General features: G+C 49.9%; 9 protein-coding genes across 9 annotated transcripts; 7 read left to right on the plus strand and 2 right to left on the minus strand.

The window, feature by feature from the left end:
• Nucleotides 1-130: 130 nt before the first annotated feature.
• QC763_404540 (uncharacterized protein) lies at nucleotides 131-2,646 on the plus strand. The gene is made up of 2 exons (XM_062912101.1): nucleotides 131-1,875; nucleotides 1,931-2,646. The coding sequence occupies exons 1-2, from the start codon at nucleotides 1,103-1,105 to the stop codon at nucleotides 2,250-2,252; spliced, it is 1,095 nt and encodes a 364-aa protein (XP_062766327.1). The 5' UTR covers nucleotides 131-1,102; the 3' UTR covers nucleotides 2,253-2,646.
• A 2,348-nt stretch (nucleotides 2,647-4,994) lies between these two features.
• QC763_404530 (uncharacterized protein) lies at nucleotides 4,995-6,481 on the plus strand. Its single transcript, XM_062912100.1, has 4 exons — nucleotides 4,995-5,355; nucleotides 5,411-5,563; nucleotides 5,626-6,050; nucleotides 6,104-6,481. The coding sequence occupies exons 1-4, from the start codon at nucleotides 5,028-5,030 to the stop codon at nucleotides 6,281-6,283; spliced, it is 1,086 nt and encodes a 361-aa protein (XP_062766328.1). The 5' UTR covers nucleotides 4,995-5,027; the 3' UTR covers nucleotides 6,284-6,481.
• A 1,659-nt stretch (nucleotides 6,482-8,140) lies between these two features.
• QC763_404520 (uncharacterized protein) lies at nucleotides 8,141-11,862 on the plus strand (the record flags this gene model as incomplete). Its single annotated transcript, XM_062912099.1, has 8 exons — nucleotides 8,141-8,447; nucleotides 8,529-9,041; nucleotides 9,106-9,375; nucleotides 9,447-9,504; nucleotides 11,063-11,084; nucleotides 11,143-11,241; nucleotides 11,297-11,589; nucleotides 11,653-11,862. The coding sequence occupies exons 1-8, from the start codon at nucleotides 8,212-8,214 to the stop codon at nucleotides 11,860-11,862; spliced, it is 1,701 nt and encodes a 566-aa protein (XP_062766329.1). The 5' UTR covers nucleotides 8,141-8,211.
• Nucleotides 11,863-12,417: 555 nt separating this feature from the next.
• Nucleotides 12,418-14,186, minus strand: QC763_404510 (uncharacterized protein). Its single transcript, XM_062912098.1, has 2 exons — nucleotides 13,058-14,186; nucleotides 12,418-12,999 (listed from the first exon to the last, which is right to left on the minus strand). Exons 1-2 carry the CDS (start codon nucleotides 13,910-13,912, stop codon nucleotides 12,556-12,558), a joined length of 1,299 nt encoding a protein of 432 aa, XP_062766330.1. The 5' UTR covers nucleotides 13,913-14,186; the 3' UTR covers nucleotides 12,418-12,555.
• A 181-nt stretch (nucleotides 14,187-14,367) lies between these two features.
• On the minus strand, nucleotides 14,368-15,089 carry QC763_404500 (uncharacterized protein). Its single transcript, XM_062912097.1, has 2 exons — nucleotides 14,826-15,089; nucleotides 14,368-14,753 (listed from the first exon to the last, which is right to left on the minus strand). The coding sequence occupies exons 1-2, from the start codon at nucleotides 14,890-14,892 to the stop codon at nucleotides 14,515-14,517; spliced, it is 306 nt and encodes a 101-aa protein (XP_062766331.1). The 5' UTR covers nucleotides 14,893-15,089; the 3' UTR covers nucleotides 14,368-14,514.
• A 106-nt stretch (nucleotides 15,090-15,195) lies between these two features.
• QC763_404496 (uncharacterized protein) lies at nucleotides 15,196-16,634 on the plus strand. Its single transcript, XM_062912096.1, has 3 exons — nucleotides 15,196-15,858; nucleotides 15,931-16,251; nucleotides 16,316-16,634. Exons 1-3 carry the CDS (start codon nucleotides 15,636-15,638, stop codon nucleotides 16,516-16,518), a joined length of 747 nt encoding a protein of 248 aa, XP_062766332.1. The 5' UTR covers nucleotides 15,196-15,635; the 3' UTR covers nucleotides 16,519-16,634.
• Nucleotides 16,635-16,826: 192 nt separating this feature from the next.
• On the plus strand, nucleotides 16,827-18,247 carry QC763_404494 (uncharacterized protein). The gene is made up of 5 exons (XM_062912095.1): nucleotides 16,827-17,310; nucleotides 17,384-17,503; nucleotides 17,554-17,672; nucleotides 17,736-17,814; nucleotides 17,885-18,247. The coding sequence occupies exons 1-5, from the start codon at nucleotides 17,079-17,081 to the stop codon at nucleotides 18,148-18,150; spliced, it is 816 nt and encodes a 271-aa protein (XP_062766333.1). The 5' UTR covers nucleotides 16,827-17,078; the 3' UTR covers nucleotides 18,151-18,247.
• Nucleotides 18,248-18,738: 491 nt separating this feature from the next.
• QC763_404492 (uncharacterized protein) lies at nucleotides 18,739-20,529 on the plus strand. The gene is made up of 7 exons (XM_062912094.1): nucleotides 18,739-19,061; nucleotides 19,125-19,238; nucleotides 19,298-19,385; nucleotides 19,450-19,688; nucleotides 19,748-19,815; nucleotides 19,871-19,986; nucleotides 20,048-20,529. Exons 1-7 carry the CDS (start codon nucleotides 18,852-18,854, stop codon nucleotides 20,365-20,367), a joined length of 1,155 nt encoding a protein of 384 aa, XP_062766334.1. The 5' UTR covers nucleotides 18,739-18,851; the 3' UTR covers nucleotides 20,368-20,529.
• Nucleotides 20,530-20,985: 456 nt separating this feature from the next.
• QC763_404490 (uncharacterized protein) lies at nucleotides 20,986-22,472 on the plus strand (the record flags this gene model as incomplete). Its single annotated transcript, XM_062912093.1, has 3 exons — nucleotides 20,986-21,345; nucleotides 21,424-22,108; nucleotides 22,159-22,472. 3 exons carry the CDS (start codon nucleotides 20,986-20,988, stop codon nucleotides 22,470-22,472), a joined length of 1,359 nt encoding a protein of 452 aa, XP_062766335.1.
• Nucleotides 22,473-22,483: the final 11 nt, after the last annotated feature.

The following is a 22,483-nucleotide window of genomic DNA, read 5'->3' on the forward strand; positions in this document are numbered from 1 at the left end:
GTAGCTTTATCCGGCCGATTGCAACGAAACAATAGGAAGTGTGAAAGGCGGATGGCGAGGTGACTAAGCGTTGCTGTGACATAATACGTGATCACAAGTAGGTAGACATCTAGAGGTTATTCATTCACTACGAGGTTACGCTGTGCATTCACAAGGGTTCTCCACAGAACACTCCCTGTCGGCGGACCGCTGCTTGGAATCAGATGGTGGACAGGGAGCGTCCCGTCAGGTTGGGAGGCATTTGCGGGAATGAGGCTCCATCGGCAGGGCACCTGCCCTTGGGGCTGTGGATACCTACTTGGACTCGACATCACGACAATCTCTACCATGTTGTAATTATAGTGATTCACGCCCGACTCCCTCAAACTCGACAAAAGCATACGCGGCTTACTTTCTCTTTTTGGACCACCAAATCTCGGTCATACTCGTATACGACAGGCAGTGCGTTTAACTGGCGAGTAGACATCATCACAACGACATCATAAACGTATGATAGTAGGATCATACGATAAGGTTGTCAACTCGACGAACCAACATTTCGTCTGATGCAGGGATATTTCATGAATCCAAGATGAGCCTTGCCTGTATTCAACGACCGATCGCTGTTGACGCCACGTGGGATTCCATCCAGCTGGGTCGCTATCTCCACTCTAGGCCAGGGTCCAAAGACGAGGCCATCCCCAAAATCCCTATCATGGACGAGCGGGCCTTGCGGGGACACTAAGAGTTGGGTCAAACGCTGGATCTTTGTGAGGCTCCATTTTTGACTGCCCAAATTCCCACCCATGGGTCCATTTCTCCGGGCTCGTCACCTTCATCCTATCGGGCTCGAGGATGCCATTTGCCGTTGGGGATTGGGGGTCCATTCGGGGGGTCGGGGCCCATTTGCCGCAGACAGCGGGCCGGAACCATTGGCCTTGGCAACAGCCCATGGGTTCATCTCCCGGGATTTGACCCCCCACCCCAGGTGCCAGTTGGGCATGCTTGTTTTTGGTCATCCTCAAGTCTTTAAAACCTTCAACTGTGCTGCTTGTTTCCACCTCGAGGTTATATCATTGCCTGCCGTTCTCTCTGTCGCTCAAGCCGAACTGCACATCACAACATGACCTTCCAGAAAGCTCCTAAAGGCACTATCGCCATCGAAGAGGCTGTCCTCGACCCTGCCGGCCTCAGTTGGATCTCTGCCTCGGCGCCCCTCTTCAACCCAGGACATCGCCAAACACCTCCGGACTCGCCTTCCGGCTCTCCTCCCGGTTCTCCTACCCGTCACTCTCACCTTACATCTCTTCTTCAAGATGTCCACACTACCCGCCTTCACCAGATGGACACACATGGCGTGGAATACATGCTTCTGTCTTTGACCTCCCCCGGACCCCAAGGCGAATCAGACCCTGCCAAAGCCGCGATCATCGCCCGTGAGGCCAATAACTGGCTTTCAGAGCAAGTGAATCTCAACCCAGCGCGTTTCGGGGGTCTCGCGTCAGTTTCCATGCACAACTCTGCTGTTGCTTCAGCTGAAGCAGTTCGGGCAGTGAAGGAACTGGGATTTTTCGGTCTGATCATCAACGACTACCAGGATTCCTCACCTGGTGTTCCCAACGCAGACAAGGAAGGCAAGATATACTACGACGGTGAAGGATTTCACGAGTTTTGGAAGACTGTTGAAGAACTGGACGTGCCAGTGTACTTGCACCCTCGATACCCGGCGGCACAGGACCTCGAGCCTGGGACCAAATGGGGAGATAGGAAGCAGATTCTCGGGGCTGCGGTTCAGTTCCATTTGGATTTGAGCACGCATGTGTACGCACTGTGTTCATCAGGCGTATTCGATCTCTTTCCACGAGTCAAGGTCGTTATTGGGCACTTGGGAGAAGGGTGAGTCGTCAATATGCGTCATCTACGTGATTTCAAATGCTAACGTGACATCCAGGATTCCCTTCAATCTTTGGAGGGCAGACCACTGGTATAACAAACCCGTGAAGAAGGCCACCCGACCGTCCAAGGAGGACTACACCTACTATTTCACCCACAACATTTCCATCACCACGTCGGGAAACTTTAATGAGCCAGGCCTCAAGTTTTGCATAGATCAAATCGGAGTGGAACGGTGTCTATTCTCAATTGATTACCCATACGACACCATTGCAGAGGCACAATACTGGTGGCACGGCGTGGACTTGCCAGCCGATCAGAAAGAGCTGGTAGCAAGGGGAAACGCCATCCGTTTGTTCAAACTGCCATTGGATCCTTGATTGCTAGGTACCTGGTCGCTTGGCGGAACTCGGCTTTGGGGGTTCTCGACAACGGCTTTTGTCTTTATATTCACAATATGTCTGGTTTTGTTTCGGTTGTATACCTTATGGGGCGATAGAATTTTGGCTTGTATTTGGTCTTTGCCATAGTACCTATGTCTTGGTTGTTTGTCTAGGTATTCTACCTTCCGGTGGTGTACGTCTGTTGGAAATCTTAACCTTTTCGCTGCGAAGTGAACAACCCACGAAGTGGAAACTGCCGGTTACCTTTTCATTCCAGGCTGTCCATTTGCGGATGGGTAAAAGCAAGTTGTTAATTACCGCCTACCACGGCTCATCTCCCGGCCCTTCACAATCAGGGTAGTAGTGCTCAATATCATGAGATTCTATCTCAGTGTCACCCTGTGCTGTAACTTGACATCAGATTGAACATAGCGTCAAATTTAAAAAGCACCTTCAATATGTACCAGACTTCCTTTTGCCACGTTCAGCTGTCTGAGTATATAGGGATGCCGTGTGTTGTGATACTGCAGATCATTGTTGTTTCTGCCACGGTAATCCTCCTACTGATCAAGGACGATGATTGCCTCATTTCTTGTCCTGTGGTTAGCCTTGTCCGGGCAAGCGTTATGTCTCACTTCAGGCCATAGTGATGACACCTGCATTTGCACTGGTGTCGATTATCTTGACCACGAAACATATCTCGTTGATGGGACAAGAAACGGAAACTTCAGTTTTGCCTCAACATTTGAAGGTAATAGCGCCTCCAAACTTCTTTGAAGTTGAAAGAACTGTCCCTAACTACGTTACCAACATGAACAGGCGCCTGTGAAAATGTAGATATCACACCAATTCTGCAGGACTACGACAGCAATCAGTTTCCCTGCTCCCAGATCACCCCAGGCCCTCCTGAGTCCATTCAAATATCAACATGGTACAATCTTTTGTAGATTCATGCCCAAGTAACGAAGGTACGCTGACCGCAGTTTCAGCTCGATCTCTTATTCCGACTTGTACTCAGGCAATTGGATCATTGTTCTCCCTCACTCAGACACAGGCTTTGTGGAAACCCGTCCATTTGAAATAATCGTCTCTCGTCCGTTAACTCCAACGAGTGTGAGATCAACCTCAACACCTTCACAGATAGCAAGTAAGCAGAACTACACGTATCTCGCTGCTCGAGACCCGTGATATACTAATTCGTTTCTTGTTTTGACTTCAAGCTGTGACTACAACACTCACCGCAACATCAACCTCGCAAACCACTACTCGCATTACCATCCCTAACCAGTCCGCTGGGATTGTGACTGTCCCTTGCAATACTGCTTCAACGGTCACGACAACAGATCTATTGCCTCCCTCTACCATTACTGAACGGCGAACCATCATCCGGACGACGGCCTCAGGTCGAGTAACAAGTTCCACCTTTGTTACCAGCACACTCACGCCCGTGTGTCGGATACCATCCTCGACGATGCCAGTGCGAGTTACTACTGCAATTCTTACGCTTACAAGACCGCCTTCAACAACCTTTACAACAAGCCCCTTGACAGGTGCTTTCACGTTTACAGCTTCCGGATCTATCTGTGCTGGAAATCCTCCCTGGGGTCCAGGGAACGGTGGTGGCGGGGGCAGTTGGGGGCCAGGAAGAGGCGGTGGATGGGGACCGGGAGGTGGAGGGAACTGGGGTGGTCCAGGTGGTGGCTGGGGTGGAGGAAATGACCTGCCTCCCTGGGTGACTTGTAAACCCACTGGTGCAGCTCCTACCGCTAGTGGTAAATGGGGGGGTTGGGGAAGAAGGCAGGCCGTAGAGATGCGGACGGAAACAGTGACTGTCACTCGAGTTGGTGAGTTGTTGTTGCAATCTTTCCTCTTGATGAAGGTTAAGTATAGTTGGACTAACAGTTCTATTCGACAGTGGTGGGCACAGTTACCCAGACAATGTGAGTGTTCATTCTTTGGCGTGGCGTAGTACCTTGACTGGGTAAACTAATGGTTGTGTGGTCTGGAGTACTCCACCAGCAAGGACAGTGTGCGTTTGGCAGAGGGATGCTACCCAAGTTGTGACAGTAACAGGCCCAGCTTTAACGGTGTTGAGCCCTGTTACTGCTGTTACTGGTGTGGTTGAGACAATCTTTGTTACGTGAGTGTTTACATGCAGACTCATCTTGAAAATGAAGTACTACATAGCTAACGCAATATAGGCAAACCATTCTCAGTGTATCAACCAATTCCGTATCCGCGACTGCTTGTTCACGAGCGGGTGGGGTGTATGGGGTCAGTCAGGGGTAGATGTGATTGGAAAGGGGGGTACGGGGCTAGGGTTACCCCCTAAGTTCAGGGGCTTGTTTTGCGTTCAGCTGCTGAAGGCTGTCCGACGTCAACATGACCTTTTTCCTCCAAAACTGGGTGGTTAGATTCAGATGAACCATGATTCTAGCCAAGAACCTTGCAATATCTCCCAATATGCCCAGCTTCTCACCTCTTTAGCCTGTACTCGTTCACTCATTACCGCATCGACACCATCAACCCAATTAGCCGCCTGGATTTCTCCATTGTCCGATGATATCTCCACGAATGATAGATTTCCAAATAAGAAACGGGAATGCAAATGCGTCTCCCACGTGGCATTCCAGATTCTTGGGTTGCAGCATGGGTCTCCACAGGTGTAAACCTCTGGTCAGGTTTATCAACTGAATCTTCCTGTGATTCCAACAGAGAATTCAGAAGAACCACTGCAGTCATTCCTGAGTTGTCTTGTTTTGCTGGCTTACAATGAATTTCCACCTTTTCCTTTTGTCTTCTGCGTTTGTGGCGGTCTCTGGCCAGCTCGACAAGGTTGCGAAAGAAGCCGGACTCCTGTACTTTGGCACCGCAGTCGATAACCCCAGTCTCAACAACCAAAATTATCTCCGTATCGCTCGTGATCCCGCTGAGTTTGGCTCGCTCACTCCGGCCAACGGACAGAAGTGGTCCAACACCCAGGCGAGCCAGGGGCGCTTCACTTACGGGAGTGGTGATGCGATAGCTAATATTGCACGACAGACAGGCCAGCAGTTGAGATGCCATACCTTGGTGTGGTATAACCAGTTGCCTGGATGGGGTCAGTCCAGTCAAACCAAAGAAGCGTCGGCGATGTGTGTGTGTTAACTGGGTAAACACAGTCAGCAGCGTCTACAATCGCGACCAGATGCAACAAATCATTACCGCACATATTCAGAATGTGGCTGGACACTATAAGGGACGGTGCTATGCCTGGGACGTGGTCAATGAAGCTATGGAGGATGACGGAAGATACCGCAATAATCCTAGTATGCCCATTGTCCCCTGCCCCTTATGATTACCATGGGATGTTGGCAATAACCAAAAATAGTGTACCGAGCCATGGGGGTTGACTATATCACACACTCCTTCAAGGTAGCCCAGCAAACTGACCCCGCCGCGAAGCTCTATTACAACGATTTCAACATTGAGCGTTGCTGCAACGCCAAGATCAATGCCACCATCGCCATGATTCGCACTGTTAAGGCCGCGGGGGCTCCCGTTCACGGAATCGGCATGCAGGGTCACTCCCGGGTGGGCATGTCACCATCCAAGCGAGAGATGAAGGAGACCATGGCTCGGTTCTCTGAGCTTGTCGATGAAGTTGCCTTCACCGAGGTTGATATTCGTCACACCAAGCTACCGATCGGGGCGGCCGAGAGGGAACAGCAAGGGAAAGATTACATGGAAGTTGTAGGGGCATGCTTGGAGACGCCAAAGTGTGTCGGGATCACTGTATGGGATTTCACTGACCAGGTTTGTGACATCGTTCCTCCGCAAGGAAGTTTGCTGACAAGATGCAATGCAAGTATTCGTGGATCCCTCAACAGTATCCTGGGGAGGGAGAGGCGTGTCTATGGGATAGGAATTATAACAAGAAGCCAGCCTATCACAGCATCGTTGGACTACTGCAGAGTGCTGCGAGTTCTGGTCTTAGAACATCCGCGACACCCGCACCAGTGGCTGCTATTGCTGTTACTGCGGCTTGACAGCGGCCGATAGATCGAAAAGAAATGTCCTGCTGAGGCTACTTCATGAACCTTTTGCCTCAATGCGGGCCAATATGCTCCCTTGTAGGATGTGATAACTACTGTTAGCGTTACCTCTGACGCAATCCTTTATTGATCAACACAAGGAAAGGTCTGCAGAAGGATCAAATTGCGGAATCTAAACCAGCAGTGTTGAGGCAAAAATGACAGTCACACGCACATGGTCCCCAACGCAAGTCGGCACACTCATCACACCGAGTAATACCCCACCCCAAGTTGACATAAAAGCAAATAGAAGCCGAGTTACTAAGATGGGCAAGGAAGTGTCATCGTCGGAACATGCGGCAAATTGGTAGCTGCCGTCAACTTCGCCCCGGGGCAGCTGCCATGCGATGGAGAATGTAATTTGCGTTGAAAAACAGGTATATCGCCCACCTGCGCCCTTTTGTGAAGAAGCCGTGGGATCATATGCACAAAAGGGAATGTCCAACCGTGGGAAAAACGTGCCGACAAATGCAAAATGGCTGAAGTTCAGTGTCACCTGGATATGGGCAAGTCTTGCGAGCATAGCGCAGCTGAGGCGGGTAGTCCGGCAAGAGAAATCCTGACAAGGAAAAGTTCTGGCTGCCAGGTCTGACTGTTCAATAGGTACCTGAATAGGTGGGTGTAGTGTAGACCAGCGAGACTGCATTTCAGGTAGGCGAGTGGTAACACGGTGTATGGGGACCATTTCTACCCAACCTGGGATCAGAAGATAAAATCTGATTGGTAGGAGCTGTACGAATTCTTGATAAAGCAGTAGTGAGTCGTGTTTCTCTGCTCAGCCTTTTTCAGAAACAGACCAGAAAGTAAGACAGGCCAAGCAAAGCAAGGCAGCTTGGAAACCGGTGTTGCTAGGTACCTAACATCGAAGGTAGGTCCAGTTCCGATCCCACCACACCGAAGTCCTTTTGCTACTTTTCACACAACCGTTCGTCAAAAACAAAAGACCGTCGGTTTTTGAGACTCCCGAGTCGCCTATCTGCTGCAAACATTCGTTAGTTGACATCCACGCCGCCCGCGTGGCATTGTCAGGGATCAGTGCCGTGGGAAGGATTATGGGTCTCATCCTGTTGGTGATACAACCGCCGTTGGGCGGTGTAGTGATGGTGGTGTGGGCTGTTCTGACGATGGGGGCCGGCTTACCGCTGCATTTAGTTCACGTGAACTTTATTCGGAGTCCCCTTGTGTGACGCTTCCATGACCACACAGCTCTGCTTGGTTGGTCTTGCAAGGGGGTCGAATGCTTTCATTCGTCAGCCCTATGGTGCAAGACTGCGGCACCAAGCCGGATCCTGTGAGCACACACCCACACCATTCAAGGGGGGTTTTGTGGCTTGTAGGTATTTCGACGTGGCTTCCATACCTATCTGAGTCCTCCAATGGATGATTGCCTGATCTTCCTCGCATCTGCATTCCCGATTGAAGCCGCATATCTGAGGAGTGCGGTAGGTACTTAGTCACATGCAGTCAATGCATCTGGTCTGATAGGTACTCTGTTGGGGCAGATTCACCGACCTCTGGCTAAATGGTACACCCTTCCTACCTGCCGGCTACCGTAGCTATGATGTGTGTGTAGAATAAAGACGCCGTGGCGTCTGTCGACAGATGTAGTAGCCACGTTCACCTCCAACAGGGGCAGTGCCCCTCCTTTATGCTGCCTGACAGAGTGTGTGGAGCAAAGACATCGTTGACCCAGACCAATTGCCGCTTGTTATTTCCATTTGGATGCAGAGGTCAAGGGGATGTACCATGATTGGAGCTGATATGTCTAATTTGTGATGGTCGCCGTCTCCAGATCCTTCTATAAAACGAGGACCTGATGCCGCATCCCTAACATGTTCTCTTCAAATAATTTCACAACCTCTCAGACCAGTACCTAGTACATTATGTCAGTCATGACACACACACAAGAGACACCAGTGGCACAAATCGCTGCCCTAATACATGGTCAATCCCTCCGCCTCCCAAGCCTTCAGCCTGTGCTTTCGAACTGGCCGACACTGTTGAGCCCTCACTATGCTGAACTCAAAAAGAAGGTCGGCATGAAAATCGACGAGTGGATTTCTGACGAGCGCGTTCGACGAAAGGCACAAATCATTGACTTGCCATTGTTTTCTTCAATGTGTGTGATCACCCCTTCTCTTCTGGTAAAGCAAGATGGTTCTCTTTCATCATGAACTCACTAACCATCTCCATTTCGTAGCTGGTACCCTCACGCCACTCTGGACCGTCTTGAAATGATAACTTGGTACTCAATGTGGATCTTCCTTTGGGACGATGTTATTGAAGATAGTGCGACTCCTGCCTCCGGGATTACTGACAAGGTTTCATGGATACACCACCAAGCACTGAAGTACATGGAGTACCATCTCGGCCTGTCATCCTCCCTCGAAGAACCAATACCTCCCACCAAATACTGCACATTGTTCAGATATGCCGCCGAGCCGTTCCGGAAAGCATCAAGCCTCTTACAGAGAATCAGATTCTATGAAGAGCTCAAGGTATACATGGATGGCTGTGAAGTCGAACAGGAGTTTGTGCGTGCTGGCGAGCTTCCGAGTTGGCGAGAGTATTGGTCGCACAGACTGGGCACCTCATCTGTGCATACCTACAGCGCTCTGGGCGAATATATGAGTGGTGGAAACATACCACCAGAAATGTTTGATACCCCTGAGCTAAAGGAGCTTTGGGTTGGAATCAACAGGCACATTGTCACGTAAGTCTTCCCGAACTGATTCTAGATGACAGAAAGCACAACACTAATCGTTATTCACACCCAGTGTCAATGATCTAATATCATTCAAAAAGGAGGTTGAAAAGTCAAGCTTCCATAGCCTCGTCCCAATTGTAATGAATGAGACCGGCGCAAACTTGGACACGGTCGTCGACAGCTTAGTTGATACGCTGCGCAACATTGGAGACAGCATGAACCGAGCGGGGGATAGGCTGATTGCTCTCGCAGAGAACAGTCATGGAGCGCAAGGGAGGCAAAATATGGAACAGTATGTCCGGTGTTTTCAAACCAGCGCAACCGGGAATTACTGGTGGTCGTAAGTTCTGTTACTCAACCTGCACGGGAAACACACTGGTTTGAAAAGGGCCATACTGATTGATTCTGTAGACTCTTTTGTCGCCGTTATGGTGTAGAGCAATATTTGCAAGCCGATGGGTCTCTTGTTGTACCTCTCTAGTCAATCATGGTTGACTCTCGAGTCATGGGCGGTTTGGAAGAGATATCCTACATAAGAGGGTGTTCTTTGCATTTTAAGCATGGTGTTTGGCGTTTTTGAGGGTCGAGGTGCAGGGGAAGATAAGGTACTCAAGCTTGCCAGTTTTAGGTATGTAGAGAACGTATTGAATATACTTAGTTAGCTGTGTCTCTCATCTGGATGGTCCAGTAGATAATATGCCCACAATTGACAGATGCAAGCTGAGCGTTGTTCCTAATTACCTGTCTGTCTCCTCAATACTGGAGTGACGCGACTCAGACAAGGACCAAAAGGCTGCCTGGAAGGGCCTCCTGCGCCACGGAAACACAGTGTAGTGATAAGCAAATCAGTTACTACGAGGCCCTATCGTTTCGGACCGAGTCGCACTTCACGGCTCACAACTTGAGTTGGGGGTCGCGAGTCAGCACGGAATCTCGGAATCTAACCACCCTTGTGTGGGAGTTAACAACCGTGAATGGCAGGCGCACACACGCTGATCTGCTAAGCGGGCTTACTGCAACACACCCAATTTGGCTTCATACAGGTATCCGGGTTGTTGTGCGATCAGCAAGGTATTATATCTGCTTTATTTCAGTTTCAGGCACCGCACACGGCATCAAGCCTTCTTGTATCTATAACCCCCTCCATGCCGCCTCTGGCTACCTAGCCCAATATCGTCGCTTCATGAACCAAGCTCCTCAAAGTAACTAGCTAATATGCACGCCAGAAAACCCAACGATTTTTCATGAGTAGACACGACGAGGAAAGCCGACACCATGTTGACCCCACAAAGTTCGACTGGTCACGATTCGCATTGTTGACTACTGTGGGAATCTGATTTACTATATCATCAACAATATCGATCGCATTGGGCGTGTGGGGTGCACTACCAGCCTCCGCATCAGCATGCAAACCAGACAGATCCTTCAGTCCTTTTTCAGACGACTACATTTGGTGGTCTCGGCCGAGCTTTTTCGATATCACTTTTAAGGCTCAACCGATGTTTTTTGCCCAAGTAAAAGTAATTGGTTTGGCGTGGGATTCTGTATTTTCTCTTTGCAGAAGCCTTGAAGCCTTCTTAGACTACCTATACTGATCCGTTTATCTTTCAAGGTTATCGGCAGAGCTGGACAAGCGCTTTTAGCCCGGGTCTTGTGGAAGGTCTTCGCCGCATACGTCGCGGTCATGTTTCAAAAACAGCGAATAACGTATGCAGCATACTACATAATCTCATCAAATAAGAGACATCGTCTACGACTATCTCCAGGCTAATGACTGAGCTGGGACCACGAAACATGCTCAGGTCTAGAGCTGACATGGCCTTTGTGGTCCTTACATTTAACTTCATGTTGGCATTCCTAACAATGACAAGTGCGATGACAGGTTATTCAACTAGCACGGAAGCATTTGTACAAAATATAAATAGGTAATGGGGACTACATCAAGTACTCTACCTTTGAGCTGGTTCAGTATATCATACATGATGGGGTCCGGGTTAGGCTTATCCAGAGACTATCATCTGTCTTAGGAGAGGGCCCCTGGAGACATCGGTGAGTTCATTAATGCCACAAGACAAAACATCCATGTATACTGACCCTTAATCATCAGGTGAAGAACCTCTCATAAGTCGGACGGACTATCGTCCGAGTTGTAATCTCCATGATTTCCTCGGTGAGAAGCAGCAGCTTCAAATGCACATCTGGAAATGTAGGTTCGTCGTGAATACTACACCCAAGCTTCGATACTGATCTGGCGAGACCAGATGTCCGGCGGTACGGGTTTTTTGGTCGCCTAAACACCAACACCACATGGGGAGATTGGGACATGGGTCTATCCGCGCCAGCCCTTGACATCTCAGCCTTCTGCCTTCCACCAGTGGCCGATGTGCCAGCCGGCGAGTCCAATGTTTCCGTGACGTGTGGCCACAACTGGCAAGATCCGTTAACAAAGAACTACCCGCTCCGCAACACATCCAAGACGACATTCGCATCTGGCAATAGAACCTTTACGTTGGACTACATTCTGGCGAACGGCATCTGTCAGCCCATATCTGATGTTAGTTTGATATTTATGTGTCTGTCTGTCTGTCTGTCGAGAAGACGAGCTAATGAAACATAGAAATACCAGTGGGGATTCTCCTACCTTCAGCTGTACATAGTCATCAATGTTGTCTTGCATTGGTCAACGGGCATCATCCTTTTGTGGCTCAAAGCTCAGTTCAACTTGCCGCTGGCACAGTACGACCGAGTTCCACGGGAATTGGAATGCATGCTGCACATGTCGCGCGAATTGCAAAGGCATTTCAAAAAGTCTGGCGTCGAGTCTTGATAGGATGCTAGACTACCAGCTCAAAGAGAGTGTCATGGACCCTCTGGATGGAGGACAAATATCGTTCGGCGCTGAAATCGAGACTGACATGGTCATTTCTTGGGAATGGGAATATTGAAATGGCTTCGGATCAACAAATTCTGGGTTTTTGTGTTTCTTCTTCAAGCTTCCAGTGCAATTACAAGTATTTGTTTGCACCTGCTCTGGAGAGGATCAAGGCGTGTTCTAGCTCTGACCCACCTGAGCTGGTTCATTACGTATCTACTTTTGTTGATCAGAAGGATCAGATTGCTGATCGTTATTCTACCACTGGCGTGGCTGGGGATAGGTCGTGAACTTTCTAGGCTTATGTCTCTTGTATCATAGATCAACTATCATAACAATGTTCCAGCACAAGCGGTCATCGGGTGGTTTTGGCATCTCTGCTGGTTGCATCTTTTCTGACGTTGCTTATAATCTTGGCACCAAGATACAGTTTCGTACTTTTCCAGGCTCGGGTGCGGATGAACGGAATATTAGCTCTCTTGAATATGGGGTCAAGTCACTAGTCAGAATGAACAAAACAGGTTTGCTGCGGTGGAAGATGAACATTCAGAAGTCTTAGAGAACTGCAGGGCTAAAGTCAAGCCGACATGTACAGGCTCGACTAACTCGGAATGTCAACTGTTTTAGCTATCCCTACACACTTGGCGATCATGAAGTTTGATGAGCTTCGTTCAAGGCTGCGTGCAATTCGCGCAGGGCATCATCACGGTGCCGCTCAACGTCCAGGTCCAATATAAACTCCCACCGATGAAGAAATGAACCTGGCTCCCGCAAATATGTGTCAACCGCGTCGCCACCAAGCAGAATCTCTCCTGTTTCGCGACTGGACTGGACGATGCGTTGCGTCCTGGCACGCCTAACATGATCATACACCCCCAGTGCGACTTTCGCCTCAGCCGCTGTCTTGACTTCACCAAGAAGAGACGACAATATCATGCTGTCCTCGAGGGACATTCCACCTCCCGATCCCTGCCACGGAGTAGTAGCATGCGCGGCATCGCCCATGATGCAAACCGGCCCAGAGACATAACGACGCGCTGGAGCATGGTCCCAGAGATACATGGCTGGTTGTGTGGGTTGGGCACAGAGCAGCTGTGCAACTTTTCAGTATATTGACTTCATTTCAGACGGGGTACCGGAGACAACTTACGGCATCAATTGCCTTGACCAAATGGTCAGGCCACCCTTGAACTGCATTCTTGATTTCTTGCGAGCTCACCAGACGGTGCCACTCATCAGCTTTTCCTTCAGTTCTATCTCTGGCGGCAATGACAAACTGGACCAATTGCCCTTTGCTGAGCAAGTTGTGCATCACAAATGACCCCTTGCCTATCCATGAATGTTCAAATGGACTGTCCAAATTGACCGCCTCCGTCCCGATACTTGCCCGCGCTTGAGCATACGGTTGCAGAGTCATGGCGGTCCAAACACCAGTGTTTCGAGGTGCAGAGGCTGGGTCGTCTTCACCGAGTATGAATTTACGGACTGTGCTGTGAATGCCGTCCGCACCTATCAAAATGTCCGTCTTGTGAACTGTCCCATCTGTAAAGTGCATTGTGACCTCATCGCTATCCGCGTCAGTGGTGATGTTGCTGAGCTTCTTGGACGGATGCATTCGGTCTTGCGGAACGCTGCTCAGTAGTTCGCGGAGAAAATCGGCCCGATGAACAATACTTGTAAGACGTTTGTTCCCCGAACTGTCGTAGTCGACTTCATCCAACACAGTCCCCGGTTTGTCCCCCTGGGCAAGGAGGAACCGGACCCCGCGCATGGGCACTGCTCCAGCATTCTCAAGGGCTTTGACGGCGGCTGAACCGAGGAGATCGAGTGCTGTGAGTGCGTTGCGGGTAACTCCTATGGCCATCCCAGCTTCTTTGAACATCGTGGCCGATTCAAAGATATGCGCGTCCAACTGTGGATGTTTGAGGAGAGCTTGGATGAGTGAAGCACCTGCTAGGCCCCCTCCCGATATGGCGACGCGGATGCGTGGAGGTTGGGATTCCATGGTAGTTGTCTAGGTATCTTCGCAAATATGGAAATACAAAAGGGAAAAGGCTGGTAGAACCCAGCCGATTAGGGAGGGTTGTGAACAAGTTAAAGTGAATGAGGCAGTCTCTGATGCCCAGGTCTTGCTGTGTGCATGTCTCGAAGAAAACCGCTGTCCATGTTTTACCCCGCAGACATTAACATGAACTTAATACCATGCCCTAACAAACTTCGGCGGTGTGGCTGTAAGTGTGCAATCGATACAGTGACTGCAGACAACAGCTGGAATCGAAAGAGGAGACACCAAAGCCGTGCATGATTTCCAGCTCGGCACTGTGTAAGCACCAGACCGACAAGATCACGCTCGATGGTTACACACAGGCATCCTTCCCAGTCACGTAGGTGACAAGGAGGATCCTCTCGCAAAATTCCCTGGTGGGTGTCGGACTCTCGATTTCATTGGCCTTGTTGGCATTGTCACAAAAAGGCATGTTGGAAGTAGTAATATCGAACCATGTTTAAGTGATATGTAGAGGTATCTAGGGTTGTTGAGAACCAAGACCTAACCTGCAGGTGCCCATTCACAAGTACCTTTTCTCCCTATGAGCCCTGCCATAGATTCTAAAATGCCAAGTCGGGATCAAACTCTGTGGTACCATCACGCTTTTTGCTTCTCTTGAAGGCAAGGTCCGGGTCAAATTCGGTAGTCCCATCACGGCGATTCTTCTTGAAGGCAAGGTCTGGGTCAAACTCCGTTGTCCCATCGCGCTTTTCCTTTCTGAACGCTAAGTCGGGATCGAACTCAGTAGTTCCATCACGACGATCAACTTCGACAGGCGGAGTGAGCATCACGGCTCGGCCTGATGCAGAGATGCCTCTGTCAACAACTGCAATCTCAGGAAAGCGACATTCCCTTTGGGGCAAGTACTTACGTGGAGCCATTGGTGATGCTGCTGCCACCGATATGAGCAACGCGGCTAGGAGATTTGATGATTTCATGTCGAATAGGTAAAACGGTGGATGTAAGTAAGTATGCGGTGGAGTATCGGTAGTTGCAGAGTCTTCAGCAGCTCAACATGAAGACGGGAATACGGATGGTGGAGTCTATATACCCGTCGACCTGGACAGTTAGCATAACCGCCTCTCAAACGCAGTCATGAGGCCTGAGTCATGGAGGCTGTGGGATACTCGCCGAGTTGCCGAATGGTTGCTCCTGTGTAGGTTTCTTGCCCAGTTCCCGGCTTTCCCACGTACGTTAGGCTCCCCAATTACCTACATTACACCTATAGTACCCGTATGGTACTCGGGGACTGTCATCATCGGCGCGGCACAGCGCACAGGATGTAACGAATATGGCCATCAATCGGAGCAAACGAGACACCACGAAGGGCAGGAGAAGACTTGTGCCTCACTTAATATCAAGGTAGCATCGATAGTGGCGGGTAAGATGCCTCACTATTGGCTGCCAGGACCACCACGGTAAGGCTCGTAAGTTGCCCCCGACACAACAGATCCTACATGTGAAACCTAGGCAGTTCCAACAACACAAATTTTCAAACATCGACAAGCAGATCCAACGGGCCGATTGCTGCTTGGCAGTTAGAAATGAGACAATTCCTCAGAGGTTGGTCATGATGTTGCAGGCGGGTTCCATTCGCCACTCTTCACTCCCCTTCAAACCTCATTCTCATAACCTGTGAAAGTTGTAGGCTCTACCATTGTCCAGCTATCAAATCCAAACAATGACCACCGACAAGCACGAACAACGCCCTTTTCTCGCTGACGACAGTCAAGAGATCCGGAGTGCCGGGTATTCACGTCACCCGATTATTAGCCAAAGAACACTACTTTTGGCATCCGCGATCAGTAATGTAGTTCTTCTCGTGATCTCTGCTCTTCTTAGCGGGACAGTCTTTTCTGTCCTCGGTCACGCCCAGAAAAAAGCTCAGTTACCCGACCCATACTGTACGTTTTGCTTCTCTTTCTATTGTTCCCCTTGCACTTGACATTGACGATTGGTTACTCTCCCTCTCGCAGCTCCCGCGAACTCCATCGTTGAATTCGAGTATCGAGGCGTTATTCGCAATGACTCCCGCTTTATCGGGCGCCCAACGCAGGAATGGGACAAGTCGATGCACGACCTCATGGCTGGGACTTTGATCAGAATCTCACATGAGGAACTCCAGTTGGCCGGGACGGACTCCATTCCACTTAGAGATGGCGGCTATGCTGCTGGCTTGGGTGTGGCACACAACCTCCACTGCGTCAAGAAGATAAAACAGTTCCTATATCGAGAACACCTTTACCCAGACCTGGATACAGGTAGTCAAAGGTTTGAAGACCTTCAAACGCATGCGGGTATGTTGCTGTACTTTCTTTCCTACCTACATGAATGGAGGCGAGTAGTGACTTATTGCGATAGATCATTGTCTTGATTTCATCCGTCAAGGCATCATGTGCCATCTAGATTACTCGCTGTACACAGTGTACTGGGGAGAGCGGAAAGACATCCCAACACATCATGATCCGCCAGTGCAAAAGTGTGTGAACTGGGAGAAACTTCATAATTGGATGCAAGAAAGATCGGCCAACACAGATATGCTGGTACGGCCTTGGATAGAATAGACTTAGATATGGGGAATCACATACAAAACAAATATATCTGCAGACTATTCTTCTTACCTGCAAATTGTCAAAGTTTTGGGTGTTGCTAGTGTCCCAGGTAGCTCATGGGTTTGAAGACAGCCCTTCCGCAGCCATTGTTTGACGACCGGATGACGCGTCTCAGTTCTGTCTGCCGGATGAACCGCGAATTGGGGGCTGTGACATGTACTGATATAGTGGTCATGCAAAATACTTGGACTGTGCCCGACCACGGCGTTAAGGATCGATGTTGGTTGCCTGGTTTAGATAGCGAGAAAGCCAATCACACCACGGGAGTCAGGGCGGGAAGAGACCGCTCGGCGAGGGCCGGAAAGGGGAAGGAGTAAGATGTTGCAGATCACTCATCTGTTGCTGGTTACATCAGGACGTGTTTGTGATGGGTGACTTGATCAGATGCGATTGGAAAAGGCGGCCCATTTTCCAGATAAATAAACTTTTCTTGTCTCGTTGACTAAGGTAGGTACCCGAGCTGTTTTTGACACACATTATCAACCTACTTACAACCAGTCGACCACCTGAAGATGGCTTCACAAGATGAGCAAGATCCATTCATCGCCAAAGGCTTTGATTCGGAAGACGACCTGAAATATGCATCACGGCCAAAACAACATCCCAAAACCCATCTCATCATATTCATTTCCCAAATTCTGTTTTTTCTGCTCAACATCACTCTTTTCATGACTACCAAGGCATCCAATACAGACTGCACATCCTGTGGTGCGTTGAATCAGAACGTTTATCACAGCCCTTATTGTGAGTTGCTACCTTATCTACCCATCCGCGAGAAGAGCCCTTCAGAGAGCTAACCTGATGGGAAATTTGGAAGCCCCTGCACACTCAGCAATACGGTATAAGGTCTCCCAAGACAAGTATGAAGAGGGCCCAAGCCCATTTTCAGGAGTGCCTCGCCTCGAGCTGGATGAAGCCTGGTCAAAGTTGCTACGCTGTACGTTGGACGTCCCCACCTTGATTGCTTCCACTGATGTGCGTGTCAAGCCTCGATGATTCGATTATCGGCGGACGAAATGAGAAAGATGAACAAAACCTCTGTGACGCTCAAAGATGGATCTGGATATGTTGGATACCTTGAAGCAATTCATATGCTACATTGCGTAGTAAGTCGCTTTCCTCGGATTCATGGGCCGTTGTTTTAGGTATCATCATGCTGAAAGTCTTAGAAACGAATGCACCAAGCCCAATATCCCGAACACTACCCCAAGCTCCAGGCAGAAGATGCCTTTTCGACCCATCATTGGGGTAGGTTTCCGTTTCAAGCTGCCCGGAAACATAAACTTATCATACTAACTTCGTCGACTCCTGTTTCAAGATCATTGCCTCGAAGTATTGCGTAAGGGAATCATGTGCAACGCCGATACCACAATAAACACGTATTTGTGGCAAAGGGACTCGCATGGTAAGTTGATGATAAAAGGGAATAGGACAGGACCAAGAAAATGCACCGACTGGGACAAACTGCAAGAGTGGGCGGAAGACAGGACAATATATGGGAGTGACAGGGATCGATTTCTTGAGAGTCTAGTAAGCCCCTCTGAGCACGGAGGGGGTTTAGGGCCCCTTGAACTTGGTACGTAGCTGCATATCTGTCTGTTATTTTGAGGGGTTTAGGCTTCAATTCACGCCATCCGGCAATTCGTACCCAGCTCTTTCACCAGGAAGCGTAGAATGCTACCTTCATATCAAATACCGGTTTTACCTGCGTTTGCCAGTCGGATGAGCACCCGTCCGCAGTCAAGCGGCGCAGACACGGGACCGAGTGTGCTGAACCTGCGACGACAGGAATCCTTCCAATTCATGATATTGTCCGATGGACGTGACACAAGAGACGCCTTGACGAGATTCTTACCTAAACAGTAAGGTGCCACGGCATAAATCCTAGTCCATGAACCTGCGGCGGCATATTGAAAGGATTCTGGAGCCACACCCAACCGGCCCGTTCCTCTTCTTTAGGGTCGGCTCGTTGGGTCATATTTCCGAGTTTACTGGCATACTGTGTTACACGATTCCTTTGGACGGTTGTTCATGGTCCTCGCGATTATGCGCTGCTGGGGGAGAGCGAGGCATGATATTGATAAGCGGGTCGACTTCCCCGAAGGGAATGGATCTGCAACTTTCGCCATAGGGCTGTACGGGCACGGCGTAGAAATGTGTTGAGTGAGAGCCAGCTTGCTGGTCATTGTCAGTGCTGTCTGAGCAGGCAGTACCTTAGCTACCTGCCGCCCCCGAGAATCGCTTTTTGTCTTCTCCATGATTTTCATCAGGTCATCTTGCCTTTCATGCTTCCCTTCAACTCTGGTAGTTGTTATACCATCTTACCACTTTCCTTAGCTATGGCCACCTATGTCACTGAGCAGAGTACAACTGCGATTGGGGTTCTTTTCCCCACGCTAGCGATAATATTGCTAGGTATTCGTACCTATGGGCTTTTTCGGCATTACTCTCGACGTGATATCGGTATCGATGATGTCCTGATTGTACCGGCGGCGGTATGTTGTGACCCTTTGGAGACTTATATAGACTTGCGATAAGCTAAGCAACAGCTCCCATAGTTTCTCACGGTTACATCTGGCGTTGCGATGGCGATAGGGGCACAAATGCACATCATCGGTGGCCATTCCCTTGACGGCTCATGGGGGCCTGAAGATAACGTCAAGCTTGGAAAAGTCGGTTCGCTACACCTGGACCATAGCATCACCGCGCGGAAAGGCTGACTAGGTTCAAGTTCGAGTACGCCTTCTGGATGGGCCATATTCTCGCCATCGGCTTCATCAAACTTACCCTGCTCTTCTTCTTCCGGGGTTTGTTTAAGGGTACCTACCGAGACGAACTTTTCATGCCGGACCCAAGATCGTTGACTAACGCAAATTTGCGCAGGCCGGGCCGAACGAACAGCATTTGACTACTCAAACTGGACACTCATTGTCCTTGTAATACTCTGGACAGTCTTGTTTCTCTTTCTCGAGATATTTGCCTGCGGGCTAAGGCCAGAGTCCGGATGGGAAAGCTTCGAGTCTTTGAGAACCAAGTGCATGGACACCTTCGGAATGCTAACCGGTTGTTCCGTCTTTAGCTGGGTGCTGGACCTGGCTATCTTTATCGAGCCGTTGATCATGGTACGGCTTTGCCCCAACCTTTCCAACCCATGTTGACACGGAGAACTGACAAGGTCCAGATCCGGACGCTGAACATGAGTCTAAAGCGGAAAGTGCAGGCGTCGATTGTTTTTCTTTTCAGTGGCTTGTACGTGACCCCCTACCCACCAAAATTTACTCAGTCAATCCTAACCAAATTCTAGTGCCGTGATTGCTGGACTCTTGCGGATGATTCCCTGGATTCAGATCTACATGCAAGATGTCAGGAATCCCACCATCAGAATCCTTGCTGACGATTTGCCGGTGACTGATCAAGAAGGTGAGTCCCTCCTACCTCCTCAACATCTGGGAGACTACCTGACCTGATTGTGTGCAAAAAGGGGTTGTATCAATTGTTCTGTTCTGGACATACATGGAAATTGGCGTCGGATTCATTGTCTCCTGCGTACCCCGAAGCGCTTGGATCTGGGACAAGCTCCCATCTCTCACGCCCTTGCTATCCAAGATGTCGCGATCTTTTACTTCAGTCGCATCCCGCTCATCGACTACCAAGACAGGCACGACTGACCATGATAGCGAACGGAAAGCTCAAGGGATGCATTCCGAGCTTCACTCACAGAGATCACTCGTCTATATGAAGGGCACTTCAATCGGTAGCCGGAGATCATCCGAGAACCTTGAATTGGGAATCATGCCATAGGGAAAATAGCGCGATGTTGATGGCGTTGCCCACCTCATGTTTTGGAATTGCCAGTCTGGGGTTCAGGGGTTCAGGGGTTCAGGGGTACTTAACTTGATGTGAGCAAACACCCCAAAAGGCTTGGGGCCATGCCAAAGTTATCGCAATTTACAACATGCCCAATCTGCTGCAAGGCCACTATGACTCCGGCATGTTATTGGCCCAAGAAATGCAAATTGCCAGGAAACGTGGTGGCTTGCAAATCCCGATGCTCATCCTTTAGGCTGAACGTCGGACCCGGCGCCCAATGATCCCATGCCCCGGCACCTAAGCCATACAGTATGCAGGGTCAGCAGGGCGTGAGCCTCGTATAAAAGCACTATCAGGCCCAAATATCCTCAATAACGGCAAATGGGATCTGCTATTGTGGAGGAATTCCCATCTGCCCACTCTCGAGTTTGCCCATCATGCTCGGCACACTTTCTGTCCCGCGAGAATCTGGCCGCCTCAAGCCAGGCTAGATTGTACGAACTCCGAAATGTACATTATGCTGCTAGCACCGTGGCCAGAAACCAACCTTTCAGACGGTGGTTCTTTAGAGGCCTTTTGCAAGTTTCCCAGCATTGCAACTTCGACGCCATGAAATCCTCTCTTCTCGCATTCCTCGCAGTGGGCGTCGCGCACTCGGCCGGCCGGCTGCTCTACGCTACTCGACATGGACTTGTACCAGATACTGTCACGTCCAATGTCATCCCCATGCGCAAGCACATTGTGCCTTCTTCCCAACACCGCTCCAGTGTCGTGAAACCCGTATACCGCAGGACAGCAGACGTGAACCACCCGGCCAACTTGACCAACGTGCACGATGTCTATTACATCGTCGATATCATTGTTGGGAACCAGACTCTCGCTGTCAGTGTTGACACAGGATCAAGCGACACATGGTTTGTGTCGGACTATTTTGAGTGCATCAGGTTCTGGTGGCAGGGTCCAGAATATGTATGTATACTCCCTAGTTTGCCAAGTAGTGGCTTGTAGGTATTGGCCGTACAGCTAATCTTTGTTGTTTATTTGCAGAAACCAAACTGTGGACTAGCAGACGGCTTTACGGGCAACCTGTCGGGCGGAGTCCTGGACAACCCACCATTTGTCCGATCCTACATGGATACCACGTTTGTTTCGGGCTATTACGGGTTCGAAGATGTCACTGTTGGATCAATCACAGCCAAAAACCAACGCGTTGGAGTCGTCAATTACACGTTTTGGGCGGGCGATGGCCTTACCTCGGGTCTTTTGGGGCTGGGGTATCCCTTCATGACGAGCCTGGACGGGGCAGAGCAAAACCAGGCACCATATGACCCCGTTTTCACGACCATGTGGAAGAACAAGCTGATTGATCCTCTGTTCAGCATTGCGCTTTCCAGGGAGAGTGGGGACCAAGGCGAGCCGGATGGGGAGGTCAGGACGCCAGAAGGGTCCTACTTGGCACTAGGTGGTCTGCCACCCGTGGAGGTGGATGAGGAGAGCTGGGCGAGGACAAAGATTCACGGTGTTGACGCTATCCCCGAGTGGATGTTTGAGCAATCAGACCTGGGTTTATACATTATTAAGCCCGACTCGTGGGTATACGGACGCGAAACGGAGGATGTCACGCCGGCTGAGGCAGATCAGGGCGCTGTCACGACACATGGGCTGACAACAAACACTACCCAGTTTCCCGTTCTGATTGACGTGGGGGCTACACTCAGCTTGCTTCCTAAGGGTGAGTCTGCATATTGTAAAAGCAAGACAAGCTAACTGACAAGTTTATAGGTCTGGTTCAGAAGCTGTACGCGGCGTTTGATCCTCCCGCCAAATACCTGAGCACCAACGGCCTGTTCTTTGCCCTGTGCAATGCCACCATCCCCAAATTCGGTGTCAACATTGGCGAAAACACTTTCTACTTTGCGCCTGAGGACCTGCTGCGTCAGACGGCTCGTGATCCATCTGGGGAATATTGTCGAATTGGGGTCACGGACGTGAATGGGGGCCCCTATGTCTTGGGCGTGTCATTCTTGTCAAGCGTGGTCGCCGTTTTTGACATTGAAAATACCGAGATGAGGTTTGCTTCAAGGACAAAGTATTGAGCAAGTAGAAG

The sequence above is a fragment of the Podospora pseudopauciseta genome, chromosome 4 (assembly GCF_035222475.1).
Source record: "Podospora pseudopauciseta strain CBS 411.78 chromosome 4, whole genome shotgun sequence".
Lineage (NCBI taxonomy): Eukaryota > Fungi > Ascomycota > Sordariomycetes > Sordariales > Podosporaceae > Podospora > Podospora pseudopauciseta.